The 25716-nt window shown below is 38.1% G+C and overlaps 1 protein-coding gene across 19 annotated transcripts in view; it reads left to right on the top strand.

The window, feature by feature from the left end:
* Positions 1-22145, top strand: part of nrxn2a (neurexin 2a) — a 260155-nt gene extending 238010 nt beyond the window's left edge. For 7 of the 19 annotated variants that reach the window (XM_043221581.1, XM_043221580.1, XM_043221579.1 and 4 more), the window contains 5 exons: positions 2646-2817; positions 6378-6467; positions 10341-10669; positions 16952-17030; positions 19180-22145. In XM_043221581.1, coding sequence (XP_043077516.1) covers positions 2646-2817; positions 6378-6467; positions 10341-10669; positions 16952-17030; positions 19180-19976 — 1467 coding nt within the window. In that variant the 3' untranslated portion in view covers positions 19977-22145. The remainder of the gene's footprint in view (positions 1-2645; positions 2818-6377; positions 6468-10340; positions 10670-16951; positions 17031-19179) is intronic. The other 12 variants (XM_043221586.1, XM_043221585.1, XM_043221584.1 and 9 more) reach the window with 3 other exon arrangements.
* The last annotated feature ends 3571 nt before the right edge of the window (positions 22146-25716 follow it).

Below are 25716 nucleotides of genomic sequence, written 5' to 3'. Positions count from 1 at the left end.
TCTATTGAATTTTCGAAGTATGTGAACTTCAATAAGACAAAGCTATTTCGGAAACAATTGAGGGAGAATGCACTGAGAATGAATTGCTTTGTTTACCTTCATGCTCTGTTTTCATATGATTCACAAAAAGATTTATGCAGATCAAGTTGACTGCTTGAAAAGGTGTTAGATTTTTGTGTATTTTGTGAGTTGGATTTGAGCAGCTGGACTTTCATGTTTTTGGATCATGTCTCAGTTAATATTATAGTTTTGCAAAGCTTCAGTCTGTCCGTGTAAAATGCTTAATTTCCTGTCAGTTGGCTGCTTCTTTTGGTAAGCAATATGTCCTTGTCCTCACAATCAAGTCAGACATATTTTTATCCACATTCTTCTGTTTTCCATACCCTGTGAATCACTCTGTTCCCAGTATCATTCATACTTGATAGGAATATCTCGAACCAAATGAAAAATAGAGTAACATTGAGAGAGAGGAGACTGATGAAGTGTTTCATAACGTAGTTCCATCCGAGCAACTGAAGCATTAAACTCTGTGTTAAAAACCTCCTTCCTTCCTGTCATTCTTGTACCTGGATTTACTTAAACAAAATGGATTGTGATGGTACAATGAATCTGTAACAGCAGAGTGTGTTTGAACTGAAGTGACATTTAAATTGAATTCTTTCTTTTTTGGAGGAATTTCAGTTATTCATCATAGCTGTTGAAGTACCGCAGCAGTGTTGGATAGTGGTGTGAATTTTAACTAGCTTAACAAGTAAGACTCAATCAGCATCTCAAGAAAGCTGGCTAGGATAGCATGTAAAGGTTTCTATTTCTTTCTATGAAAACATAACCTTTCATATTCTCTCCTAGAGTTCTGTTTTTTGTTGTTATTTTTTGCTTCTGTGTAGTTTAACACTTGTGAATTCGTTCAGTAGTTTGCCCTCATTTGTATGGCGAGGAGGCATTGATATCAGACTAGCATTAGCACACACTCGCTAGTTTTTTATCTCCGCCCTTTAGATTCCAGAACACACTCTGCATTCACCTCATGCTCTGTTTGATATTTGTCAGACATCAGCATCTCAATGAGAACCTGTCAGTTGAGGTCAGAGGAAGGAAGGAAGGAAGGAATATATCCAAACTCCAAACGTGTGTGGAAGTTTTATCAATCAATGGCTTTGTGTCAGAGAACACGAAGCACTTTTTATTATTGTTGTTTTGGCTCTTTCCAGTGACTGACACTGGACGATGCTAAAGCTGTGGAATGCTAAGACATTATACGCTAGCAATGTGAACGAGGTAGCGTTTCCGAGGTGTCAACTGTTACGCTCTCAAGTGTGCCCCCCAGAGGCGGCTAGTGGCGGGTGGAAGTGTTCTTGGGAGGGAATGAATCACTGTTAAAATAAAAACAGCAGGAAACTGTCAGTAGTTATACATGTCAGGATGTCAGTAGCTGGCGAGCCACTGTGTGTGTGCCTTGGTGAGAAGGACCGGTGATGAATGCAAAACATGGAGCCACACTCCATTTCCCCTCCTGCATTACAAAGGACACTGCTGAGCTCCTCTCCCAAGGGTGAGCCACTATAGCATGACCAGATGTTTCTTTTTGCTCACAAGATATTCCCTTTTATTCCATTTTATTGTCACTCTGCAATGCTCTTAAATATCGCTGTTCTAAATTGCTTCATGATTCAGAGATTTTTCTGGATGTTTAGTACATGTGATGGTCCGTGTTGTCTCTATTGGTTATACTCATGTGCAAAAATTGATTCGGAGGTGGGTTTTCTGAACAGCTAGTCAACTAATTGGTCTAGAAGAAAGACCTGTGTAATTACAGGACTTTGTTGTTTCGGGTTAACCTGATCTCAATCAAGACATGTTTTGTAGGGGTGTTTACAAACTGTGTAGCTGTCAGCACGCTAATTAAAATGTCTCTAAAATATCAAAAATACATGTGTAGGGAGGTTTGTTCAAATTAGGGCACTTTTATGTCAAAGGGGTTTCTTTTTATTTTAACTATCAAGTGTACATTCTATCTTTTAACAGCTTTAATATCTTTGGGGGCTTTTTAATGTCTTATGTTCCTTTTACTTTTTAGCACTTATTTTTTCATTTTTATACATTTTACATTATACATTTATAGAATTTTAATCTCTTTCTAAATTATTTATTTAGTTTTATATCCATTTTTATGTAATTTTTCTGAATTTTTTCAGAATCAATATTATTTACATATTAAAAAACATTTAAAAAATACATTATATAATTAATATATTAATTTGCCTTTTAAACATATTTATTGTGTATGGGACATGACGTGTGAAGAAAATAAAAAAATAAAAATATCGCTTGTTATCAAAATGTTTTTGTTGTGCTGCATTTTGTTAAATTGTGTCATATAAGTGTGAAAATATAATTGCATCATAATAACACATTTGTGACACATGAAATACTAGTTATTTTTTAGCATTTTAAATTCCCACTACAGTGTCACTGAAAAAAATGACAGAATTATAATGTATGTGTTTGCACTCTTGCACATTGTTATTAAACAAATTAAATAAGCTAGTTATCGTGTAAAAAGTGTTTGTTTGGAATACAAATCCACAGGGCCATAAAGTCATCCCTTATGTCCACCTCTAAACAAACTGTCCATTCTTACACAGGAACAAGGGAAAGTGGGTGTGATCTTCAATGTGGGCACAGATGACATCACTATAGATGAGCCTGCGGTCATCGTGAACGACGGCAAGTACCACGTGGTTCGCTTTACGCGTAGCGGTGGCAACGCCACCCTCCAAGTGGACAACCAGCCCGTCATCGAGCGCTTCCCATCAGGTAGGACCCCGTAAAGGATGGGGAAAGCCATTTTTGGGGGGAGTTGGGGGATCCCATTACACGTGTGGTTGGTAGAAATACTAGGGGCAGCTTCCCTTGGGAATGGACACATGGGGTCAGAGAGAGACACTGTATATTTTCACTCGCACATCAGAGGGACGTCGTTTTAGGCCCTTGGCCTGGGTTTGGATGCATGTTGAAGGCATGCCTTATTGAAGGGTACAAATTGATTTATAATTTCAAATGTGAATTATTTGAGTTTGAAGTACGCTGTTTTTACCCTCAAACTCTTCCCAGTGAGTTTATGAGTCACCACATGCAGCGCCCAGATAACCACCGCATGCACAATCTAATAACAATTGCAAATTGACACATTTCCCCCCAAGCTGCCTTGCCTAATACATTCAGCCCGAGATGGATTTGGATCCTTTACAGTTCTCAACTTCAGCCAGCTTTGCTCTAGGCGGGCTGAAGAAGGTGTCTCTGCGCCTATGAAGATTCTCCATCCCTGAACTGCAAACTTTGAACCACAAAGCGCGCTTTCTTTTTTTTAGCGTTAGCCAAAACGCCTCCCGCAGGTTGCTCTTTGAACTCCGCCGCTATGGAGTTGCGTGTAGTCGGCGCCTTAAACTGATATTGCGCAGCCTTAAATTTTTGTTACAAGCCTTGATTGATGATCCCAACCCTGCAGTAGTCGTCCCGTGAACCGTCCCTGTCCTACACAAACATCTCGCTCTGAGGTCCCTTGGCCTTGTGTGCTTTCCAATTAAACTTGAGCAAACTCTCTCTCTCCCCACTGTGTGCTCAGGGAGCTGCCTTCCTCTCATAGCTGCTGTTCCACAGGAAGACATTTTCTCCGTCTCTAATAGCAATCCTGTCTTTCCCGTCCTCGTTTTTCATTCGGCTTCTCCGATGTGCTGCTTCACGGCAGGTTAGTGCAGCGTCAAGGAGTCCTTAGCAAAAATACAGCTCTAGCCAAATAAAGCGGCGCCTCGGCTCACCTGCTACGCTCCTTCCACCCCCGCGTGTGGGGTCTTGTCTGGAAATTGCCAGAGGTTGAATGACGCTGCGTCCCTGCTGCTCGGGCTCGAGATTTCGTCTGATTTCTGAAAGGGAAAATTGGTTTTCTACTGCTGCGACATAGGCTTCCTATCCGCAAGGTCTCCCCTAAGCCCCCTCAGGTGGTGAGAGTCAGATGGGGCAGCCTTTCCAAAGCACGGGGATAAAGCCGGGCTTCAAAGTCGTCACAGTCGTGTCATGCTTCCTTTAAAACTGAGTTACGCGCATTTAATGGAATGGCACGGCTTTTATGTGGCACCTGTCATGCTAGAGATTTTTAAAAAAACGATGATATAGGTCTTGCATGTCATCCGACACTCGCAAAGCTCACGTGTGTAAACAAAGCCGTCTGTGTATCGCTTAGATTAACAGCTTCGGTTAATTCAGTTAATTAAAACCAAGGATTAGATGACCGGATATGTTCCCCGATGGCAGATTTGCTGCTCCCTGCGGACACAGCTGCTACGGACCCCTCACCTCAGTATTTTGCTCAACGCACCATTACGTTTCCCCATAAATAAGAATCTAGTGGAAGCCTATGAATAGCAATGCATCAGAGCAGACTTTATTGGATGGATCGGTTTGTTTTCGCCGCTTACTCACGGACGAGACCTATTTCAAGTTTTCTTTGAAGGTTCAGTGCAGAATTTGCCACACATGAGCTCTTTTAACAGGCTTATGGGAGTGGGAGGTTTGGCCCTCATTCAGATTGCAGGGTTGGTAGGACGAACGGAAGGCTTGTATCTCACACGGTTGTCACAGAAGGAACATGACACAGTATGTGGTATGTCAAAAAAATGCAGTTAACACTTGGCATACCAAAATCTTACTTCTTGAAAGAATACTTTTATCTGCAAAAAAAAAAAAAATTGAGATTTCACAGTATGCGGGTCAACGGCATGGCATTTCCATTTTTTCAAAATGCTCTCGGTACATATGACAACTAGAACTCTTTTTTGATTAGTGTGATTTATAATTTGTTAATAAAGTTTTAGATTCATATATATTTTAGTGTTGATGTTGATTAACATTTCAGGGTGATGTAACTACCAGAAGAAAAAAAAATATATATATTATTGTTCTATTTATTGTTTTTCTTAGAAAATCTGTTATTTTTATGAGTTCCACTAATTAGTAGGTTTATATACTTTTTATACACTTGTTATCCGATATCTGAGTTAATATATATACAGAGTGCCATTTGAGAAAAATTCAATGAATAAATTATGTAGAGAAAGCAAGCAAAGAACACAACGGAGCTTTTTGAATCAGTTAAACCATTGTTACAAAGCGGGGAGAAAAGTAATTCAGCAGAGGCGCAGGGGTGCATAGACCAGAGAGGGGGGGATCTCCTCCCCATCCCCCGGCAATTCAAACCCTATATATATATATATATTAACTCAGATATGTAAATGTACATATATTCAGGGTGTAAAGAAAAGGTCCACTTGAGATGAATATATATTCCATTGCTTTTTACATGATGATTACACCACAATACATGTTTATAGCTTCTACATTTCAATTTGGAAAATGATCTTGAAAACGGTTTAAAAGTTTTTTAAACCATACTGTATGAAAGCAACATAAATACATAGAAATCAACATTTTAATTTCATATGATGTTGACCCATTTACCAAATTCGATAAAGGACTTACTGGAATTATCTGGAAATGTCTCAGCCAGTGTGAAGTTGTATATGTGACGTCCTGAGAGGAAATAAAATCACTGTGTGGCAAACAACCCTGACCAAACTGGTATGAAGTAGTATTAGGAGGACTTGTGGAATTTGACGAGATGGTGGTTGAGAGCAGGGAAGAGAAAACAGTGATACGAGGAGATTGTTCTTTTGAGTGAGTAACAGGACCCGAGAGCTCATTTTAGCTCTAGTGAAGGGATCTGTCAGAAAACGGGAAACTGTAGACTGTAGATACGCGCGGTTCCTTATCTGGCAGCCATGACACCGAGTCAATTACATCTTTTGTGTCTTTTTATAATTACACATGTCCTAATTTATGCAGGTACCTCGAGATTTTGATACTAGATGCAGCACTGATTGCATTGTTCTCATTTTGATTTCTTGCAGAGACCAGAAAATGTCTTCTGGAGCAGCTTTGACACTACCATTGTATAACTGCACATTTTAATATGTGACATTATCACTGATATCATTGTTGTCTTATTGATTGTATGAAATTGCCCTCAAGTCTTATTCGCTACGATGACATCACAATCAACCAGACCAAAATTAGAAGATAAACGATCACTAAATATGTCCTCAAAGCTTTCTAAACAGATTTAAACATGCTCTAATTAGTCTCAAGCTTCTAAACTGTCTAATAACTAAGAATCCACCTTAAAACAACATAACTACCAGCATAAAGCTCGTTTAGACTTCCTAACTTGCTAAACTTGATAGTCTTGTTGCCATGTTTTTAACCATGTGACGCTTGAACTTCCAGATATTAACCTCTTATCTGTCTCTCTAAATTCTTTGAAGGGAACATTGATAATGAACGGCTTGCTATAGCCAGGCAAAGAATTCCATACAGACTTGGTCGGGTAGTTGACGAGTGGCTACTCGACAAAGGTAATAAAAATGAATTAATTAAACAATGACTTAATGACTTATTAAGGCTCTGTAAGAAGTGCAGTTCCCTTAAAACCTCAAAGCTTCAAGCCATTTTGAATGAAACTTCCTAAAACCAAAGCCTTTGCATTGGCATATAGTGGGCTAAAGCAAACTGTGAATTGTGGCTGCCCACTCACAATGTAAATCCGATCTGTCCTCTCCATGTGGCTTGTGCTTTTCACAATGTGTCCTTCACAAAGTTAGAACTGCACCGCTTCAGAGATTAAGGTTTAATCTTAAACATAACCCTGACTAACCCTCTAACAACGCTCCATAACTGCAACAACTGTCTGTAAATAGTTTATTCATTTTTTTTGCTGTTTTATGTTTTTCTTCTGTGATCCCCTCTGACTTCGCTAATTTTGAAGCAAGGGTATTTAAAAACACTTTAACTATAAAATCTAGAGTTATATTTTCCCATCCCAAGCAGTTAAAGGGACTATTGCTTTTTATAACACTAAAATCAGAATAACGTTTCAGAATCCCCTTTAACCCTTTGAGTGTAATGAATCAAAAATATATAGAGAGAGATTTTATGTTTTAGGCCGTGTTGAAACTTAAACATTTTGTAATCTTTGGACCCGTGAGATATCTGTAAACAGATGAATCCTGCATGGTATTTTCCCCACGGAACTCTTTCAGTTATTAAAGTGCAGAAACAATCTCAGACGCCTGCATCAGCACATTATCAAAGAAAATTGGGCATTAATGCTCTACTGTATGTGTAAGTTATCAGACTTTTTGGTAGGTTGCGCCTTTTTCATCTATATGCTAACTTCCTTTTCTGTGCTGAGCTAACATCACATCTAAATGTTAAGTGTAAAACAAATACGCTTGCACTGTTTTTTTTTTTTTTTTTTAAGAAAACTGACCTTTCTGTGTCTGTGTATCTTCCTTGATTGAACTCGATAACATGCAGAGTATAACGTGATCCAAAGTTCAGTTCTACATTTGTCTAAAAGTCATTTTCAGACGTTTAGCTATATATATATATGCAGTGAGTATATCCTGATAGTCTGATTTGATTTGCGCTTTTTGATATAAATAGGGCGTTAAACTGAAGCTAATTCCGTCTTAAACCCCCCTAAATCGAACTAACTCAGAGGGTTAAACAGTCTAAATATTAATGAAAGACATTTTCGTAACCAAATGAGAGGAAAATTGATGTCAGCCTTTGCACATTCAGATGTGATTAACAATGTCCCTTTAACATGTGTAATTATTTATCAGTTCTAATCTATAAGTAATGATAATGACACAAAGCCCTCATACATCAGGTCTGTGTCCTGTATGATTGGTACATTTTACTGATTGACTGGTCTTTGTGTGAGAAATTTGTCGGTGCCTCATGCTCTCTATCTCAAAGGCTCTTTGGTCTCCTTATTCTCCTCCATTAAATCTTCTAACCTCTGTCACTGGGTCTCACATTTAGACGCAAAGAAAAGATCTGTCCAACCTTGAATTAATCACAGGAAAACCTTTTTTTGCCTTTATGCCTGACATGCGAGGAAATTAAATCTCATTGCACATTTTTAAATAGCACGAGTAATGCACCTAAATATGAATATTCTGTCGTTATTTATACAAATGTCTCATGCTGTTCCAAACATCCGCAGGACACAAAAGGAGGAATTTTAGATACTGTCCCTGTTGCTTTATTCCAGTGACTGAATTAAAAGTAAAAGAAAATAAAATGAATCATTTTGTATTGTATGTAATTTTCTACCTTGTCTCATGGCATAAACGTACCTTGGTGCACATTTTAGCGAGATACGAAATATGTACCAACAAGTAAATATCACTGCAGTTTCCAAAAGAAATTAACACTAGAGGCAGTAAAACTCTGACACCTTTTATTCCTTTTCACACATATTTCGATTACTAAAGTGTAATTTTCACACAATTGCTTGAAAAATATCATGTTATATATCATATCATAGTTGAAAACTGATGCTTTTGAATGTTGGCATCACACATATCCAGCTCTTCAAATCCTGTGTAACTGCAGTTCGACAAAACAGTTCAGGTAAAAATACCTACATGTAATTACATTTTTAATTAATTTCTGTAATTACATTTATAATTACAGTGTTGACTCATCCCTTACACCTTAGCCCACCCAATTCTGAACCTCCACAATACATAACTATATCAAGGGAAAAAAACGTATCAGGGTTCATGTATTGAACCTGTGCTTTAGAGTCACTCAGTGGACATTTCTCTTTGAAACTGCAAGAAACGTGCAGTAAAGCATGTAAAAAAAAAGTGCACAGAGGTCCATATTATTATTAGACTTTTTTTATGAGAGGTTAGTAATTTCCTTTTAACACTGCTGAAGCAACAAAAATCAATAAAAAATCTTTATAATATTTAAATAGTGTCATTTTGGTCCCCATTGACTTTCAATGCATAGGCAAATATTTAAAATTCTTTAACATTTTTAACATTTTTGGCTGAACTGTCATTTTAAGTCCCGCATGCTACTATCACTGAAGTGATAACGAAAGACTATCGTTTATACCGTTTTCTCAGTACTTTACATACTGTATTATGTCAGCATATGTAACCGTCCTTAATGTCACACATTAATCAGAATAATCTTTCCACTGTACGATAAAAGAACATGCGCAAGTGGAAAGTGGCCATCTGGCTTCTTCCCGCTCTATTACGACATGCCTTTCCGAGATGATGGTCTTTTTATCTCCACTCACATGTCAAACTTGGTTATTTTCAACTGTTAAAATCTAGACCCTACTTGTGTTAAATGGCAACCCTTCATTAAGCATTAAGTGGCTCTCACAGAGGGGATAACAACTGCCCACTTCATAATCAACTGTGTCAGAGTACCTGTTCATCAGGATTAAATGGATGGCGGCAGTCCAGCTCTCAGGGGCCAAAGGAAATGGCACTTTGAGTTAACCATCCTTTTCCTCTCTAAGTAGTAATTTTGAAGGTTTTGTTGGCATTAAATGACATCTAAAGTTTAACCTGATTGCTTAACATTCACTTTTATAATTCAAAACCACTTGAATCAAAGCTCAGTCACTACCTGTTGTAGCTTTAGTAACAGCGAACTAGATTTCTTGTATTTTCATGATCGTCAAACCAATGATCAGTTTAACCAGTGGTGTATGCTACATGACTCAGTGACAACTCAGTGGAGATTCAGGGGACGAAATCCTCATTGCAGAGGCATAGTGTGTGTGTGTTCATGCGTGTGTATGTGTGCCCCTATGTATGTCTATTTGTGGGGCTTGAGGAGAAACTCCTCTTGCCTCGGTGACACATTAGCATTTGAGCTGGCAGATGACACTTATTCATGGAGATTAGCATCAACGAGGCCTCTGTCTCTGAATAAAACATATCCAAAACTCTTTACATACTCATAAATATTGTTTTCCAATTTGGTCCTCCTTATTCAGTTCATTATCCACAGCTCAAGCCCTACTAGTTTAATGAGGCTCAAATTATAATATACAGCCATTATTCTATAATGATAGGGGCTCTTCCATTGCTTCTCGATTTGGCCCTCATAGAGGAGCCACCTCAGGCTTCAGGATTGATCTTTGGCATCATGTTTAATACAACATTTCATCCCCTGCGCTAACTGGGTCAGATACAGCAGCCATTAGAATTGGAGATTTCCATCGCCAGGTTCAAATGTTAAAAGTGTTATCAGCTGATTTAGACAAATCATGCCGCAAACAGCTTGTACTGATGGTCGCTTTTTGCTTCTCTGTCTCTCTTTGCTGTCGTACTGCTCTCTCTCTCTCTCTCTTCCTCTTTCTCTGTATCTCGCTCTTTCTCCATCTCCTCTCTGATCCATCACAGGTCGGCAGTTGACTATCTTCAACAGCCAGGCGGCTATAAAGGTGGGAGGTCAGGATAAGGGACGGCCGTTCCAGGGCCAGATCTCAGGCCTATACTATAATGGCTTGCAAGTGCTAAAATTGGCCGCCGAGGGGGATCCAAACGTGCAGGTCACAGGAAACTTGCGTTTGGTTGGAGACGCACCCTCTGTCCTGTCTACAGAGACCACCTCAGCCACCCCTCCAGCTGCGGCGGACATGTCCACCACCATAATGGAGACCACCACCACCATGGCCACTACCACCACCCGTAGACAGCGCTCTCCCAGCCTGAAGGACAGTATTACACAGGTAAGGACAAGATGGTGCACGGTGCATTCATCCACAGAGACGGGTCCCTCCTGAACGAGGGATTTTGTTGCGTTTATAAAGAGTTTTGTTTTACAAGATGTCCAGTTGGTATCAGCAATAAAAGAGCTGACAGGACAGACCACCCTAGGGTAAAAAAATCTGTCATTTATTGCTCGAAAAAGAGCCGTCACTCTGCATCTGGAAGGCCCTGAAGGACAAGAATCATAATGCTTGGATTCGCATGTGTCAGGATATATCTCCCCCACATATGCTTTTCTTTTCATTCCTCCCACACGTAGTATTTTACTAGTCACATTTCCTTAGAACAGTCCTGCAATTTTCTCAAGTCATTATTTTATAAGCCTTGAGAAACATATTTAGAGCTGTAGCACTTTTCTTGTGAAAGCAAACACTTTAAACAAAACAGTTAAAGGAACACTGCACCTTTTTTGGAAATTGGCTCATTTTCCAACTCCCCCAGAGTTAATAAATTGAGATTTACTATCTTGGAATCTATTCAGCCGATATCCAGGTCTGGCGATAGCTTAGCATAGATCATTGAATCCAGTTAGAGCAGTAGCATCGTGTTCACACTGTCCAAAGAGTTTCAATGCAACCATTCTGTAGTTATATTATAAAACTTGCCGTTTTCTAGGCCAATATGATTAGGAACTATACCCTAATTCCAGCGTAATAATCTAGAAAGTTTGCTGCCATAACATTGCCGCAGCAGGCGCAGTGATATCACGCAGTGCCTGAAAAGAGCCAGACCCTCTTGCTTGCACAGGGTCGCTGTTTGATGTCACTGCCCTGCTGAGGCCATGTGATGGCAGCAAACCTCCTTGATTATTACGCCAGAATGAGAGTATAGTTCCTAATCAGAGCGACCTAGAAATTTGCTCTTAGTACACAATATAACTAATGAAGAGTCAAGTTTTAAATAGGAAAATATTGAAACTCTTTGGTCATTTTTGAATGCGAGGCACATTGGCACATTGCTAAAGAAAATATATCCAACATTTCATTGATTTCAATATTGCAATATTAGCGTGTTGCTACAACTAACTATTAGATCACAGGATAAAATCCTAACTGATTCAGAATAGTGATTATATGCTATACACTTTATTGTATATTTAAAACCATAATGTATATTTTAAATTAGCAATTTGATAGGTTAATATGTGGTTAATATGTACGTGTATATATTATATATATATATATATATATATATATATATATATATATATATATATATATATATAAAATATGTAGTATATTCAAAAATGTCACAAATCATATCATTCTCACAGTTTCGATAAAACCCAGCTAAACAGCTTGAGGCCATCTACACTGTTGATCCCTGATTTATTTGTGAATAAAGACTTTCCGTAAAACATTTGTTCCTCTCATGTCATGAAAGCACAGTCTGACTATTGTTGTCCCTAGTCCAGCAATTTTTCAAGTCTGTTGACAGTCTGAGAAAACGCATTAACCTCAAGCAGCATCTGTTAAACGCTGGAGCACTAGGCTATTAATATGTAGGATATTGAGTGTCATATCTGACATGTGTGTTGTCTCGGCCCCACATTCATCACATATTGGTAGCGAGTTAGAAGCGTTTGCCTCACCCACTGTCAGCCTTTATTCATGTGGTGTTCAACTCCATTGATCAGGAGATGCACGTTGATAAGAATAAAGGGCAAGCTCAATAACAATCAGTGTCAATCATAGTGAAACTGCCGAGATCCATAGCCACTAGCGGCACGCATTAGTGCAAATGAGGACGGGCACGGATTCTCTCACGTGTGCGTTGTGAATCACTCCTAATCCACGCTGTCCTGGGTGTAAATAGTCATACAAAGCAATAGCAGGGAAATGGGGATTTGAGTGAGACAGCTTAGTGCCAAGGAAGTCCCAGTGCACCACTTCTCTCCTCTTCTCCCCAAGATGAGTAAGACATTTATATGGAAGTGCACCAAACACTGTGTCTAGACTACAAATTCATTCATTTATGAACTATATTACCATTCACAGAGTAATATCTGTAGATATGTGTAGATTAAATAGATTATTTTACCAATATTTGTAAAGTTAAAGCAGTATAATTGTTAACCCCCGTGCAGAGTATCTAAGTCTCTTTAAGACAAGTCATGTCACTCGGAGGACTGTTTCTATAGCAACGCGAACTTCAAACGGCAGATGCGGTGATGCTCTGACTTTAGAGATCAGCGATTTGCTATTTTATTGGGGCTTCCTGTGATTGATCTGCCATGTTAAGTTTTGCTTTTTTTACCCATTCAATGCTAATGGAGTAACACGTCTTGGGCATTTTAACCACATTTCCTCAACGGATGTGAGGCTTCCAGTAAATAACAAGGAGAAAAACAACATGCAGTAAACAGTACAACTGTTTGCACTACAAAACGGTTTTGTACAGCCAAATATATTTGGACGTGGATGAGACCGGAAGCTAGACCCATAAAATTTACAAATGGCAGCGCCTATTTTTACATCAGGTGGATAGACAGAGTATTTCATAATTAGCTTTGCAACATACTAATCCCACTATTAAAATAGGATGTGAGTTGGTGTCATGTACCGTGTTTTATCATTAGCTTAACAACACAGTTTGTCAGCTATGTGCAGATTGTCTAGTTGTAGTTTAGAAACATGCTAATGTCACATTGTTGAAATCATTGTTTTTGGTTCCACTATTAAAATAGCTTGAGTTAATCCCATGCAGATCTGGTCTTCCGGCTAAGACATGGCCACAACCCCTCTAAAACCAGCCTGCCGACCAGTTTAAACCAGATAAGACCAGGCTAGGAGACCAGCTAAAAGCAGCCAACCAGCCTAGGCAGGTTTTAGCTGTTTTATTTTCAGCAGGGTGAGCAACAAGCTAATGCTACACTATTGAAACTAAACTTAGTCGATCTTGTACAGTATTCCGTTGCTGGCTTAGCTACATGTTAATATTAAGCTATACGTTATAATAATTTAAATCAATTTGTGAATTGATTCTGCGGATAGGCTACTATTTTCAGTTGTGATACGATCGCGTGAATATTTTAGCAACATGCTAATGCCAATTTTTATCGCGATTAACTGTAATAAATGTGATGATAATTTCATGTGGCTCGCTTGTGTGGTTAAGGCAGCCCCCTTTGCAGTCAGCAAAGTAGCTCAGATCCGGCCTCGTAGGGAAAATATCTGAATATTTGAAGATCAAATCTGCTCAGTGTACATTTCAAACTCAAATCAAGTGTTCTGGAAATCAGTCAGAGCTGCAGGGTCAGACATATGTTATTATTTCAGCCTCATTTTGAGCGACTTGTGCTGTTTTGTATCAAAGCGTCCATACCTCCAGCGGCACAAATCTTTTGTTCTAAGATTGCTTTTCCACAACCTCAAATTGGACTTCAAATTTGTGGTGCTTTTTGAAGTGAACCTTCACGACATCACGTAAATCACAGCCCACGTCAGCGCTCTTGCAGCACATTGGAAATTGTGCCGTTGTGAATAGTGTCTGTTAAGTAAGCCCTTGATCAAGCTGACACGACACTATACTTCCCTTTTAAGGATTAGGACATTTAAAGTGCCCTCGACTCTCTTTTTGCCATGTCAAAAAAAATTAGTCACGGCGTATTTGTCAGAAATGTATGCACATATCAAAACACAACCTGCAATTTTAGTGCTCTTAATAAACTTGTCTTACCAAACACATAGGCATTGTGCAGAAGTGCAGATAAGAAGCACGCTAATTATCCTTTAATAAACTCAGTCAGGCAAAACTAATGCTGCAATGCGTCTTTTAATTAGAAGTTCGAAATGTCAGAGTCTTTAGTATTTGTAAATCAGACTCAAAAACCGAGCAAATTTGTCACAGCTTTTCTTTTGTCCCAGTAAACGCTTTGATTGTTCAAAGCATGGCTTTTCATTTAAAATAACCCTGATGGTGCTTTCTGTACATTTAATGTTTGTCTTCTTTTTTTTTCGTTTCTGCCGTGTTCAGCTACATCTGGATTTGATGGATGTCGAGGACATGAAATGTTTTTGTATATTTGGTGTAAATAAGGCATAATAACATTGCTGATATGATGGAAAGGCTTTTAAACTGAATGTTTTTTTTTTCAATAAGCTTACCTTCAAAAGTAATTTAACTCTGGCCAGTTGAGGTTTTGAAATATTTGTAGCTGACAATGGTGAACAGCTAAAGAACAAGAAAAACGCGAGCGAAATGTGGAAAAGATCAATACGGCACTTTCACCCAGACTGATTAGGACTCCCTAGAAACCAATTCGGCCAGTATATGCATGTCAATAGTGGCGAAAACGACAAATATTTAAATCCAGAAGTGATGCATATTTGCATATATTAAGCTAGAATCCAATCTGGTTTTAAAAGAAGTAAGAAAAATGCATTATCTCAGTAATCTCATACACATGATGCTTTAGGGCTTAACTCTTTAATAGTTTATGATGCTTACCATGATTGCTTTTATTACATGCATATGAAAAAGGTCTTCTTCTAGCTTTGTTTTTGTTTGCGTGGATTAAAATAGAGAGCGTGGAATGCGAATGCTGGTGTCACCATCAATAAATGCCTCTATATGCCTCATCTAGCCTTCGAAAGGGGAGGCTCATTCGATGCTCCCAGCCTCGCAAACAGATAAATATGCCCATATGAGTGAACAGCGAAATTGTTCTGACCTCTCGATAGGAAAGGACAAACTGATGCGCCCAAATCAGTCATGGCCCAGATCCAATTACATGTTTTATGAATGTGAGGTATGAGTCGGGAATGTTAATTCAAACTCAGGTCAAACCAAGGGGCAGCGAAGCCATTTGGTCTAGCATCACTGCATCGTAAGAGCCGAACAATTACCTCCGAAGCCATCGGTTGTTTCTTCAGCCGTGGGTGCTTTTGAGCTTTCAGAAAATACGGTTGAAACGGTCGACGTTCATCATAGAAGAATTCTGTCATTTTCTGGATGTCATGAGTATTTTCTTTAACAGTGTTTTGAAATGACATTTCAAACACTGTCATTTCTGCCACGATTTAGGAAGCAGTGGAAGTGACATTTTTTACTTTTTTTTTTTTTCATTTTATTTAAATGCCAGACTCTTTTGTCTTGCTAATGGTAATTTCATAGGTAGCATTTTATGTATCATAAATACATTAGGTTTTACAAAGTTATAAATTGCAGAAAATAACAACATAAATCAAAAATGTAATAAATAATATTTTCTCATTTGAATGAAATATTAATTCAAGTATTCTATTCACCGACACCATCGTCTTCTTGGTAACCAAGTACACTGATTTAAACAAACAAAAAGTCATATTAATTAATTAAGGGCAAACTAGTTTATTGTGGTAATTTGTACATTTATAAAAAACAATGCACAATAAATATATATTTTTTTGTTTATTCTACTCTTTAATAATCATATATTTAACAAATTAATAATGTAAAAACAATTTACACTGTCTGCACTGTAAAAAAGAATTATGATTATTATGATTTTAACAGTAAAAATGCAACAGTAAAAAATAAGTTAAACATATGTATGGTGAATAACTGTAATTCTACAGTAAAAAACTGTTAAAACAGTTTTGTTTTCTTCTTAAAACAAGTCATTGTAGTATTTTCAATAATTAAAACAAAGAGATAAATTGACATACCCAGAATACCCTGCATGGCACTTCGTATTTAATTTTTTTATTGAAATCACTTTAGTTGTTTCTTGAGAACTTTAGTTCATCATGTGACATTCACAACCTTTTTTGGTGGTGACCTAAAACAGATATAAGTAATTCAGTCGGTTGGTATATTAACGAATATCAATTATTGCAATACCCCTTTTACTGTGAATTTAAGTTAAGTTTTTACAAGTGATTTCTGGCATCCATGGATGCTGCTTTTTTTACCATAAATGTCAGATGTTGTTGTTGGTTTTTTTTTCATTTTTACGGTATGGGTCAAGAGTAAAACTATCCAAAGTTATTTGAAAAATAGTAATAATACGCTAATAGAAAAGTTAGCAAAACATTTTAATGTAAAAAAAGAGGCTGAAGATTTAATACATTTAATATAAACAACCCTTGGGGCAAAAGTGAGTAAATATGACAAAAACTCTGGGCTTAAAAGAAAACTGGGCAAATAAGATAACAGTCACAATTTCAGATTGCTCGCGGAGAAGGGTGCAGAGAAACCAAAATAATAACTAGAATCCAAGCTTGGATTAATGAACCATCTGTACCTGTATTTTCTTTCAGAACTCAGATGACCTGCTGGTGGCATCAGCCGAATGTCCCAGTGATGATGAGGATCTGGAGGAGTGTGAGCCCGGCACTGGTGAGTACAAACACACACAGCAGCACTGAGGCCATACAGGCCCACACAGGCAGCACAAACACCACAGCAAACTACTTTCTTAAACATATTAACATTTTTTAATTAAGCAGCCGATTTTTAATGACTCGCGGATATATTACAGCTGGATGTAGTGCAGTTCCGTAGATAATTCCTCGTTTTTAATTACAGCAAGAGCTTCGATTTAAATAATTTTTTGTCAATTTTTAAGACTATGTTAAGTTCCTATATCTTATGTGTTCGGTAAAATGACGTGTTTTATATCTAAAATGAAACTATTGCAAATATAGCTTCAGTTGAATCTATAGTGTCAATTTTAATGTGTTGCTAATGTGAGTTCTGTTTCCCATAATGCTTTTCTGCTAGCACTCTTCCCCATATTAACCCCATAGGCGCTATAAACAAAGTATACTTTAGAGCCCAGCAGCTAAATAATGAGCTGATGTGACTGAGTTTAGACTAAGGGTTATATTGTTTAAAGGGTGGCCTTCTACCATCTGGGCTATTCATAACGCTAAGTGGCCATTCCACTCCATCATTGGGTTCCGCTTTGAGCATTCATATATCAGTAAAATAGGTGTGACGTCAAACCGTGTTGCATAGTACATGGAATTATTACTCTGTGCTCAGCTATTTCTCTTGTGATTGTGCATTATGTTGCAATCATTCAGTGTCGTTGAGTGGTTGAGTTGTTTCTGATGGCCCATCTGGAAAATCAGCTGTTGCTGTTTGACATTTGTCCAAGCCTTTGGTTTCATTTCAGATTATTTTAGTTGAATGAAATGTTGGAACATTAAACGCATTAACCCAGACATTTCTTATTAAATAATTGCTACAACAGCCCTATTTATTGGCTCTGTCTCAAAATCTAGTCAGCGGCATGCCTAGCTTGTTTTGCATCATTTGTGCAGTCCTATGCAAAACTGTACAACCTTTAAAAATAAGAAAATCTACCCATTATTTAAAGCATAGCGTTTTTGTTTCATATATAAGGCCATCTCATGTGATGGGAAAAGAAAAAAATGTAGTCCCCCCCCCCAAGTATCAAAGATTAGTTTAACACTACCATTTAGAAATTTGTGGTTGGTAAGATCTTTTCATGCTTTTTTCTGTAAATATAACATTTTTCTGATAATAGTATTTATTTGCTAAATACAGTAATAAATTATAAAAATATAGCAACAGAAAAAAAACTGTTGAAAACAAGATACATATAAAAGGTAGTTTGATGCTGTGAATGAAGTTTCTTCAGCCATTTATTTATTTATAAGAATATTTATTTGAAATCAAATATAGATATATATATATATGGCTTTACTGTCACTTTTGATCAATTAAATGTGTCCTTGCTAAATAAATGCAAAAAAAAAATACTTACCGACTCCAAACATTTGAAAAGTAGTGTGTAGAATTCAAATGTGTTCTGGCTGTCTGTGTGCTTTATATTCAAGCTTAAACATGTTTTGCCTTAAAAGAGCGTCTCAGATCTCATTTCAGTCAAATCCACTCACAGGCTTCCATTTTGTTTGTGATAAGATTTATATAGACAATTCCCGATATAGCATTAGACAGAAATCAGCTAACTAGGTTTTGAGACAGCATTTAACTTATCACACAGTGCACATATGCAGAGGATTTGATCATTGCATAGTGAAATCTGTCAAATTAACGCCTAGAGCACAGATGAGTGTGTCAAAGAGTATAAAGGGGAGAAAAATTGTGCTTTTAAAGGGACCATCTTACACACCTTTGTTTTTTGTAATTTGCTTTTTTTCCATGCAAAAATCATGCGGCCTATTTGTTGATGTAAGTGACCCAAACTCCATGGTTTGCTATATTGTTTAACCAAAGAAGAGCCAAGAGCTATTCAAGATATGAGTTGGTTCAGTTTTACATGTTACTGTAGTGATCTAGACATGTTTATGTTAGCCATTTGAGTAGGTTTAGAAAATACTGTAGCATTTTTCATGTCAATATAAAGTAGTGTGTGTAGAATCTTTGTCTTAGAATATATTGCACAGTTTAGAATTCTAATTCTGTTATTAATAGAGTGCGCGTGTATGTACATGTAGACATTCTCAAGTCCTTGCTAATTGTTCTTCCTCTCACCCTTTCTCCTCTCTCATCCCAGGAGGTGAACTTGTGTTGCCCATAATTACCGTGGACACCCAAGACCCCCTTCCCATAGCCACCCGTTACCCCGCCATCCCCGCCCCTCCCACATCCCTGACCCCTCTCCAAACCACCAAAGAGTCCCTCGTCCTGTCCGACCCCCGCCCGCCATGCCCTCCGGACCAGGAGGACTGCGGCGACCCCATGGAGGTATCGGCCTTCGGCTCCGGAGAAATGACGGAGTCCGATGACGAGGACTTTTACAAAAACTCCCCCATGGTCACGGACAGGACGGTCCTACCGCCGGCCCCCGCCGTGGGCAAGAGCGGAGGCCAGAGCCCAGGTGACCACCGCCCACCAATCCCCGGCCCCACCACTCACCCCAACCAGCTCCACATCCCCGCAGGCAAAATGAACACCCGTGACCAGGTGCTCCTTCCGCCCGCCCCGTCCTCACGTCACACTCCAGGGTTAACCTACCCGCCTGGTTTCCCCCATGTGCCCACAGCTCACCCCACCGACCTGATGGATAAGGGCCGCCCGGGCGCCGTGGAGGTAATCAGAGAGTCCAGCAGCACCACCGGTATGGTGGTGGGCATCGTGGCGGCTGCTGCCCTCTGCATCCTCATCCTCCTTTACGCCATGTACAAGTACCGCAACCGAGACGAAGGTTCTTATCAGGTGGACCAGAGCCGCAATTCGGGATCCGAAAGCAACGGCGCAGTTGTCAAAGAGAAGACACCGAGCACGACCGCGGCCGTCGCCAAGACGACCACCAAGGGCAAGAAGAATAAAGACAAGGAGTATTACGTCTGAGAGAGACCGAGGAGGAGGTTCACAGACAGGAAGTGTGCTGAGGATTTTATAGCTTCAAATCACTTCCTCTGCATCCTCAAACATTTAGACCACACAATCTTCTGTTTACTTCTCCAAACGTTTTTCTGCCACTGAATGATACGGACGTAGGGAATGAGGAGGAAGGAACACTGAGCGATAGCTCCTCCTTTCGTTTCTGTCTTGCGAAGCCATTGTTGTATGTAATTTTAGCGCTATCATGTCTAAAGAAAATCTTCCATTACATTCCAAATGATGTAATGCCCTCTTTGCGATTAAAAATTTATGTTTTGCGTGGTCCGGGCCTCCACGGGAGAGTAACGAAACACCATGGACAGGGAGAGAAAACCCGCGGGTTTAACAGATGTCTCCACACACGAGCTTTTGGTGCTATTCTTGAACGCTTGTTTAATATTATCTTCGCAGAGCTTTGAAATTGAGATCTTCGACGAGACGTTCTCTGGCCCGCGTTGTAATAATTCATGAAGAACAGAAGCGATTGTGTTAGTTATTTGCACGAGACAAGCAGATGCTCCTATCAGCTCTTGTGGAGATGTTAAATCTGACACCTTTTTTCGGGGGATGGGGGGACGTGTTTGGTTGGGAAAGCGACGGATAACATCACATCTTCTCTTTCGTTCTCTGATTGAGCAGAGGAGTTTGAATTCATTTCCACTCTGGTATCGTTTGTCAGTGTAGAAAGTAGGATTTATCTCCCTCCGCAATGAAACTAACATGAATCTAATTCTTTCTTTGTTATTTATCCGCCTTGGTTTCGTAAACACGTTCTCGTTTAGAATGGTAGATCAGACGGTGAAGCCTGCTTTGACAGCAACACCTCCACCAGCAGGTGTAGAAGGTTGTTAGAACTAAATCGAATGAAAGGCATTCAGTAGACATCTCGTTCTGTCTCTATTCTCTCTCTCTCTCTCTCTCTCTCTCTCTCTCTCCATGGTGCCGAAACATTGTGATCTGTTAGGCTACTAATTGTGTTCCATGCATGATGTATTCACATTCAGCTTTCCATGGGAGTTTTTTGATATGAAATACATAAAGTTGATAACTCTCATCTCACCCGGAGGAATTCATAGCACCATGGGCGAGCAAAACGCGGACGAAAGCGACCTCAGAAAGCGGGACTGTCCTGAACTGAACATCAGCTTGGACAAAAGATGTATCTATGTAAATACAGGACATTGCTGAAAACGCTTCAGGAGACAGGTTTGTGTGTATCGTGCATACGGTTCGTATGCGTATGTGCGTGAGCGCTTGTGTGTGTGTGTGTGAGTGTTTGTCCTCGTTCGTCCGGCATGAGAAAGATATACGCAAGACTACGAGAATTCTTTCTCTTGCCTCCTATATTCTCTATGGTGTGAAACTACAGCCCAATACCCATCAGAATGAGACTACAGACAGTGAAACAAACAGGATAAAGAGAACGGAGGTGAAATCATATTTTGAGGACTGTGTGGCATCTCTTCTAGGAGGGGAAAAAAGGAACTCGTTCTCATCGGGATGCCAGCTCACCACCTCCCAAACCTTAAAAGAAAGCGAAAAGGAGTGAACTGACAAGACTTTTATGGATAAAGCAGCACAACCTTGTGTCCAGACTTTTGTATCTAAGGACACCTCCTTAAAAGGGGGGGAAATGGAAGAAAAAAAAACACAGTATACTGTCTAGATATTTCTCACATTTGAAAATATGTTTTTCCTGAATTGACATTCCTTGTTATTACAAAGCAGTTTTTGTTTAGTCCTTTCTCTGCAAATGAAAAAAAAATTGATTCACAATAGACATTACTTCAGTTTACACGAAGTGATTTTCAAATGTGAAATTCTTGTGGGGGAGGGGGAATAATGTTTTGGGATTTTATTGAATTTGGTAAAAAAAAAAAAAAAAAAAAAATGAAGCATTACACCTAGCCATACCTCCATTTTACATTTGGGTTTTTTGTTATGTCATTGACAGGGCTTTTTTCTGTTTGTGTTTTTGTTTTGTTTGTTCTTTTAAGATATAATTGTCATTTACCTATGCTGGTCAAAGTATATTCCCGTTCTTAATGTAATTGTAAAGTGTTACTGTGAGATGAAATCTAAATATGTGTACATTGACAGAGGGAAAAATACACTTGGTTCTATACTTCGTACTGATTTGGTCAGTGTGGTCTCTTTTATTTATAAAATTGTCTGTCTTAAAGAAATTGACATTATGGTTAAAAAAATTATGGTTTTGACATTATGGTTAAAAAAAAGTCTAAGAACATAATTTTTGGACTTTATTTTAATTAAACAATCCTGAAAAATGTATTACTGTTTAGATATCAAGATGTGGATTTTTTTTGAGCATCGAATCAAATTAGAAAGTCACTAAAGGCCAAAGAAAAGTTCAGCTATGCCATCGCATGAGAATTTGTTTTATATGTTAACATTTTAAATAGTGATACTATTTCACAATTTTATTGTATTTTAAATCATATAAAAGCAGCTTAGAGACTTCTCTCAAAAACATAAAATGAAAAAATTTTGAATAGTAGTGTGAGTGACCAAAAAATGAAAATGCTGTTAGTAGTGTTCTTCTAAACCTGTATCACTTTCCACAAAAGAAAATATTTCTTTTTATATCTTGCATAGTAGAAAGAAAGACCTACAGGCTTGGATCAACAAGAAGGTGAATAAATGATGACATAAACCTTTTTAAGGTTTGTGAAATCACTTTATTTTTTGTTGTCAGAAGTTTAATACTTTCATATTTAATATTGAACATAAAAGGTTTCACCTTAGACTACTGGTAATGTGAGAACTATTATTTTCAAGCGTCTTTTCTGTCTGAAAATCAAGGTTTATGCACTGTATGAAATCTCACGCTGTGCAGTCAAGCCCTTGTCTTACATGGCAATTTCATCATCTGGTCTTATATATTGATGGGTTCCTACTCTAGAAGATTCCACATACTGCTAATACAAAGACGTCTTTAGATTCTTCTGCTGTCACGCTGCTTAGATCTAGGTAGTCGGGCCTCTAAACAACACTCTTGAAGGGAATGCGGCCCCCACATTTTCTTTCTCCTCGTTTTGCACGCACTGTATATGATGTTCTTGAGGTACTTGTTTCCGAACTATACGCACTGCAGTACAGATGGAGCTATTTAAAGGCTAGAGCTAAAAGCATGCTTATGGAGAGCAGTTTCCTGGAATAAGAGGCAGCTTGAATTTGGAAAAGATTCAGACTGATAAAGCTATATCTAGAACAAGCCTTTCAAAAGCTGTGTAGTGTTGATTGCTTTCAAATGAGGAAAGCTGGCCATGACACACTTGTGTTTTCATCATTATTCTGGGTCTATTGTAAATCTAGTGGGCTAAATTGCATTTGGTCAATATGAAAAGAATACACTTAAGTATAGCATTTAGTTAAATGGGTGTTTTCATTTAGTCAGTGCCTGTGCTTTGAATTATATTCTAGCAGATTGTAAAACTGAAGTACCGATTCTGCTTTCTATAAAATGGTTGATTACATAAAGAAATGATAAAGGATAAAGACTTATAGTATGTACCGTAGGTCTTGTGATCTGAAGTGTTTTGTGTTGTCAGAGAATAACCCAAATATATACATATATCATTTATACAGTATACATCATATATGAGTAGCTGACATATCAAAGTGTCCTATGTGACAGAAAATTGTGTTATTAGTGTTGTGTGTGTGTGTGTGTTTTCTTTGTTTTTTAATTTTTGCAGACACACCATAGTGAGAGAGAGAGAGATAGATAGATAGATAGATAGATAGATAGATAGATAGATAGATAGATAGATAGATAGATAGATAGATAGATAGATAGATAGATAGATAGATAGATAGATAGATAGATAGATAGATAGGTTAAAACTCAATGGGCTCAGGGGAGGCAAAACAGACTGCCGCTGTAACTTCATCTACTGGTGTTGCTGTTGGACAGTATTTCTTTATAAAAAAAATAGTTATTTTTAAATGGTTTAATGCTATATGTTGTAATATTTGCAATGTTTTATTTTTGTCCAACAGATTTTTTTTTTTTGAGTCACAAGGAAACGCCCATAGATAGACAGACAGACAGACAGACAGACAGACAGACAGACAGACAGACAGACAGACAGATAGATAGATAGATAGATAGATAGATAGATAGATAGATAGATAGATAGATAGATAGATAGATAGATAGATAGATAGATAGATAGATAGAGCTAGTTAGAGATTGTAACATTTAGGTTTATGGTCTCCAAAGATAAGACCCAACTAACATGAAGACAGCCGTAAGGCATGTATTGATCAATGAGTAGTGGGAAAGAATTAGTGCTTTTCAAACAAAAGACACAAGCTTTGAAACTGAAAGAAAGGCCAGGTTTATCACTTATTGCTGCAGTTACTTTTTAAACTGTGATTCCCAACTTCTGACATCTTCAAAAAAAAAACCCACATTAAGAAAAAGACAAAGAACAAAAGACAAGAAAAACCTGTCAGCACATTCTGATGCCATTCTACTCCACATCTTTCTGAACTCTGAGCCCTGGATTTGCGATTTGATGAATAATTTAGTACTTGCTTCCCATTTTCCTTCAAAGTAGAATGAACTCAAATTTTCACTTCTGCCAGTTTCACCTGTCCTGCCAGAGGAAGTAAACCCTTCCCAAATGTCACTGAAATGAGTGTGTTTGATAGGTAAGCAAGATTTGAAACTTTTTTGTATTTGCTAAGAAGACTGTGATTTTATGCTCTTTGTTTAAAAAAAAAAATAGTCTGGAACGGCAGGGAGACGAAGACCTAACAGACAGCGAGCAGTAATGGGCAGCTGTGATGCCACTGGAATGAGAATGAAGCCTCCACAGAAGGGCTTTGAGTTAAAAAAAATAAAAAATTGAAGAAGCGTGAGACTGCCATCTGCTGTCTAAATTCACTCATTCATCAATCTACATTATATACCAGTAACTATACGAATCAAACAGTAAAATAATATTCACTGTGACTTATTTGAAAAATCCTGGCAATGACTCCTCAGCAGATTTCAAAACCATCAGCTTATCATTAGCTACGCTTTTGTGTGATGATGAAAAGCCTTCAAACCTTCAGAAGAGTGGAAACGCCATTGATCAGCTTTGACAGTCCAGAGTTAAATGTAGGGCAGAACATGCAAAAGAGGGATAGGTTTTTGTTTGGTATATCTGTGATTTATTAAAGCTGTATACTCTCTGCATTTTTGCTAAGCTAATAGTCTTATTTTACTAGGCCTTTAAGGCACTGCTTTTCACTGTAACTGTTCAAGTGGGACAGATTTTCAGCAAAGCCGAGATTGTGCTTTATTGCAAATATTGCAAATATTTGTTGCGATTTAAGTAGGCTAACATATAAATCTTTCGAGCAATTTTCTTTCATATCAGTTTAAGGCACAAGTTTTGGGGAACTGCAATGGTTTGAGCTGGTTACCTGTCCAAGGTGGTCTACCAGCATTTACCAGATTGACTGAGGTCTACCAGGTCTGTAAGTATAAAATCCAACTAACCCACCCTGGATAACAACCATAATGGTTCAACAATAAACCATGTAAAATTGGAATGTTTACATTCAATTTATTATAAGTTACTAAAATCAATATTATATATATATATATATATATATATATATATATATATATATATATATATATATATATATATATATATATATATATATATATATCCCTATTATGATT

This window comes from Puntigrus tetrazona, chromosome 21, assembly GCF_018831695.1.
Source record: "Puntigrus tetrazona isolate hp1 chromosome 21, ASM1883169v1, whole genome shotgun sequence".
Taxonomy (NCBI): Eukaryota; Metazoa; Chordata; class Actinopteri; order Cypriniformes; family Cyprinidae; genus Puntigrus; species Puntigrus tetrazona.
Note: the sequence above shows the minus strand (reverse complement) of the source record. Positions and strands in the feature narration are given on the sequence as shown.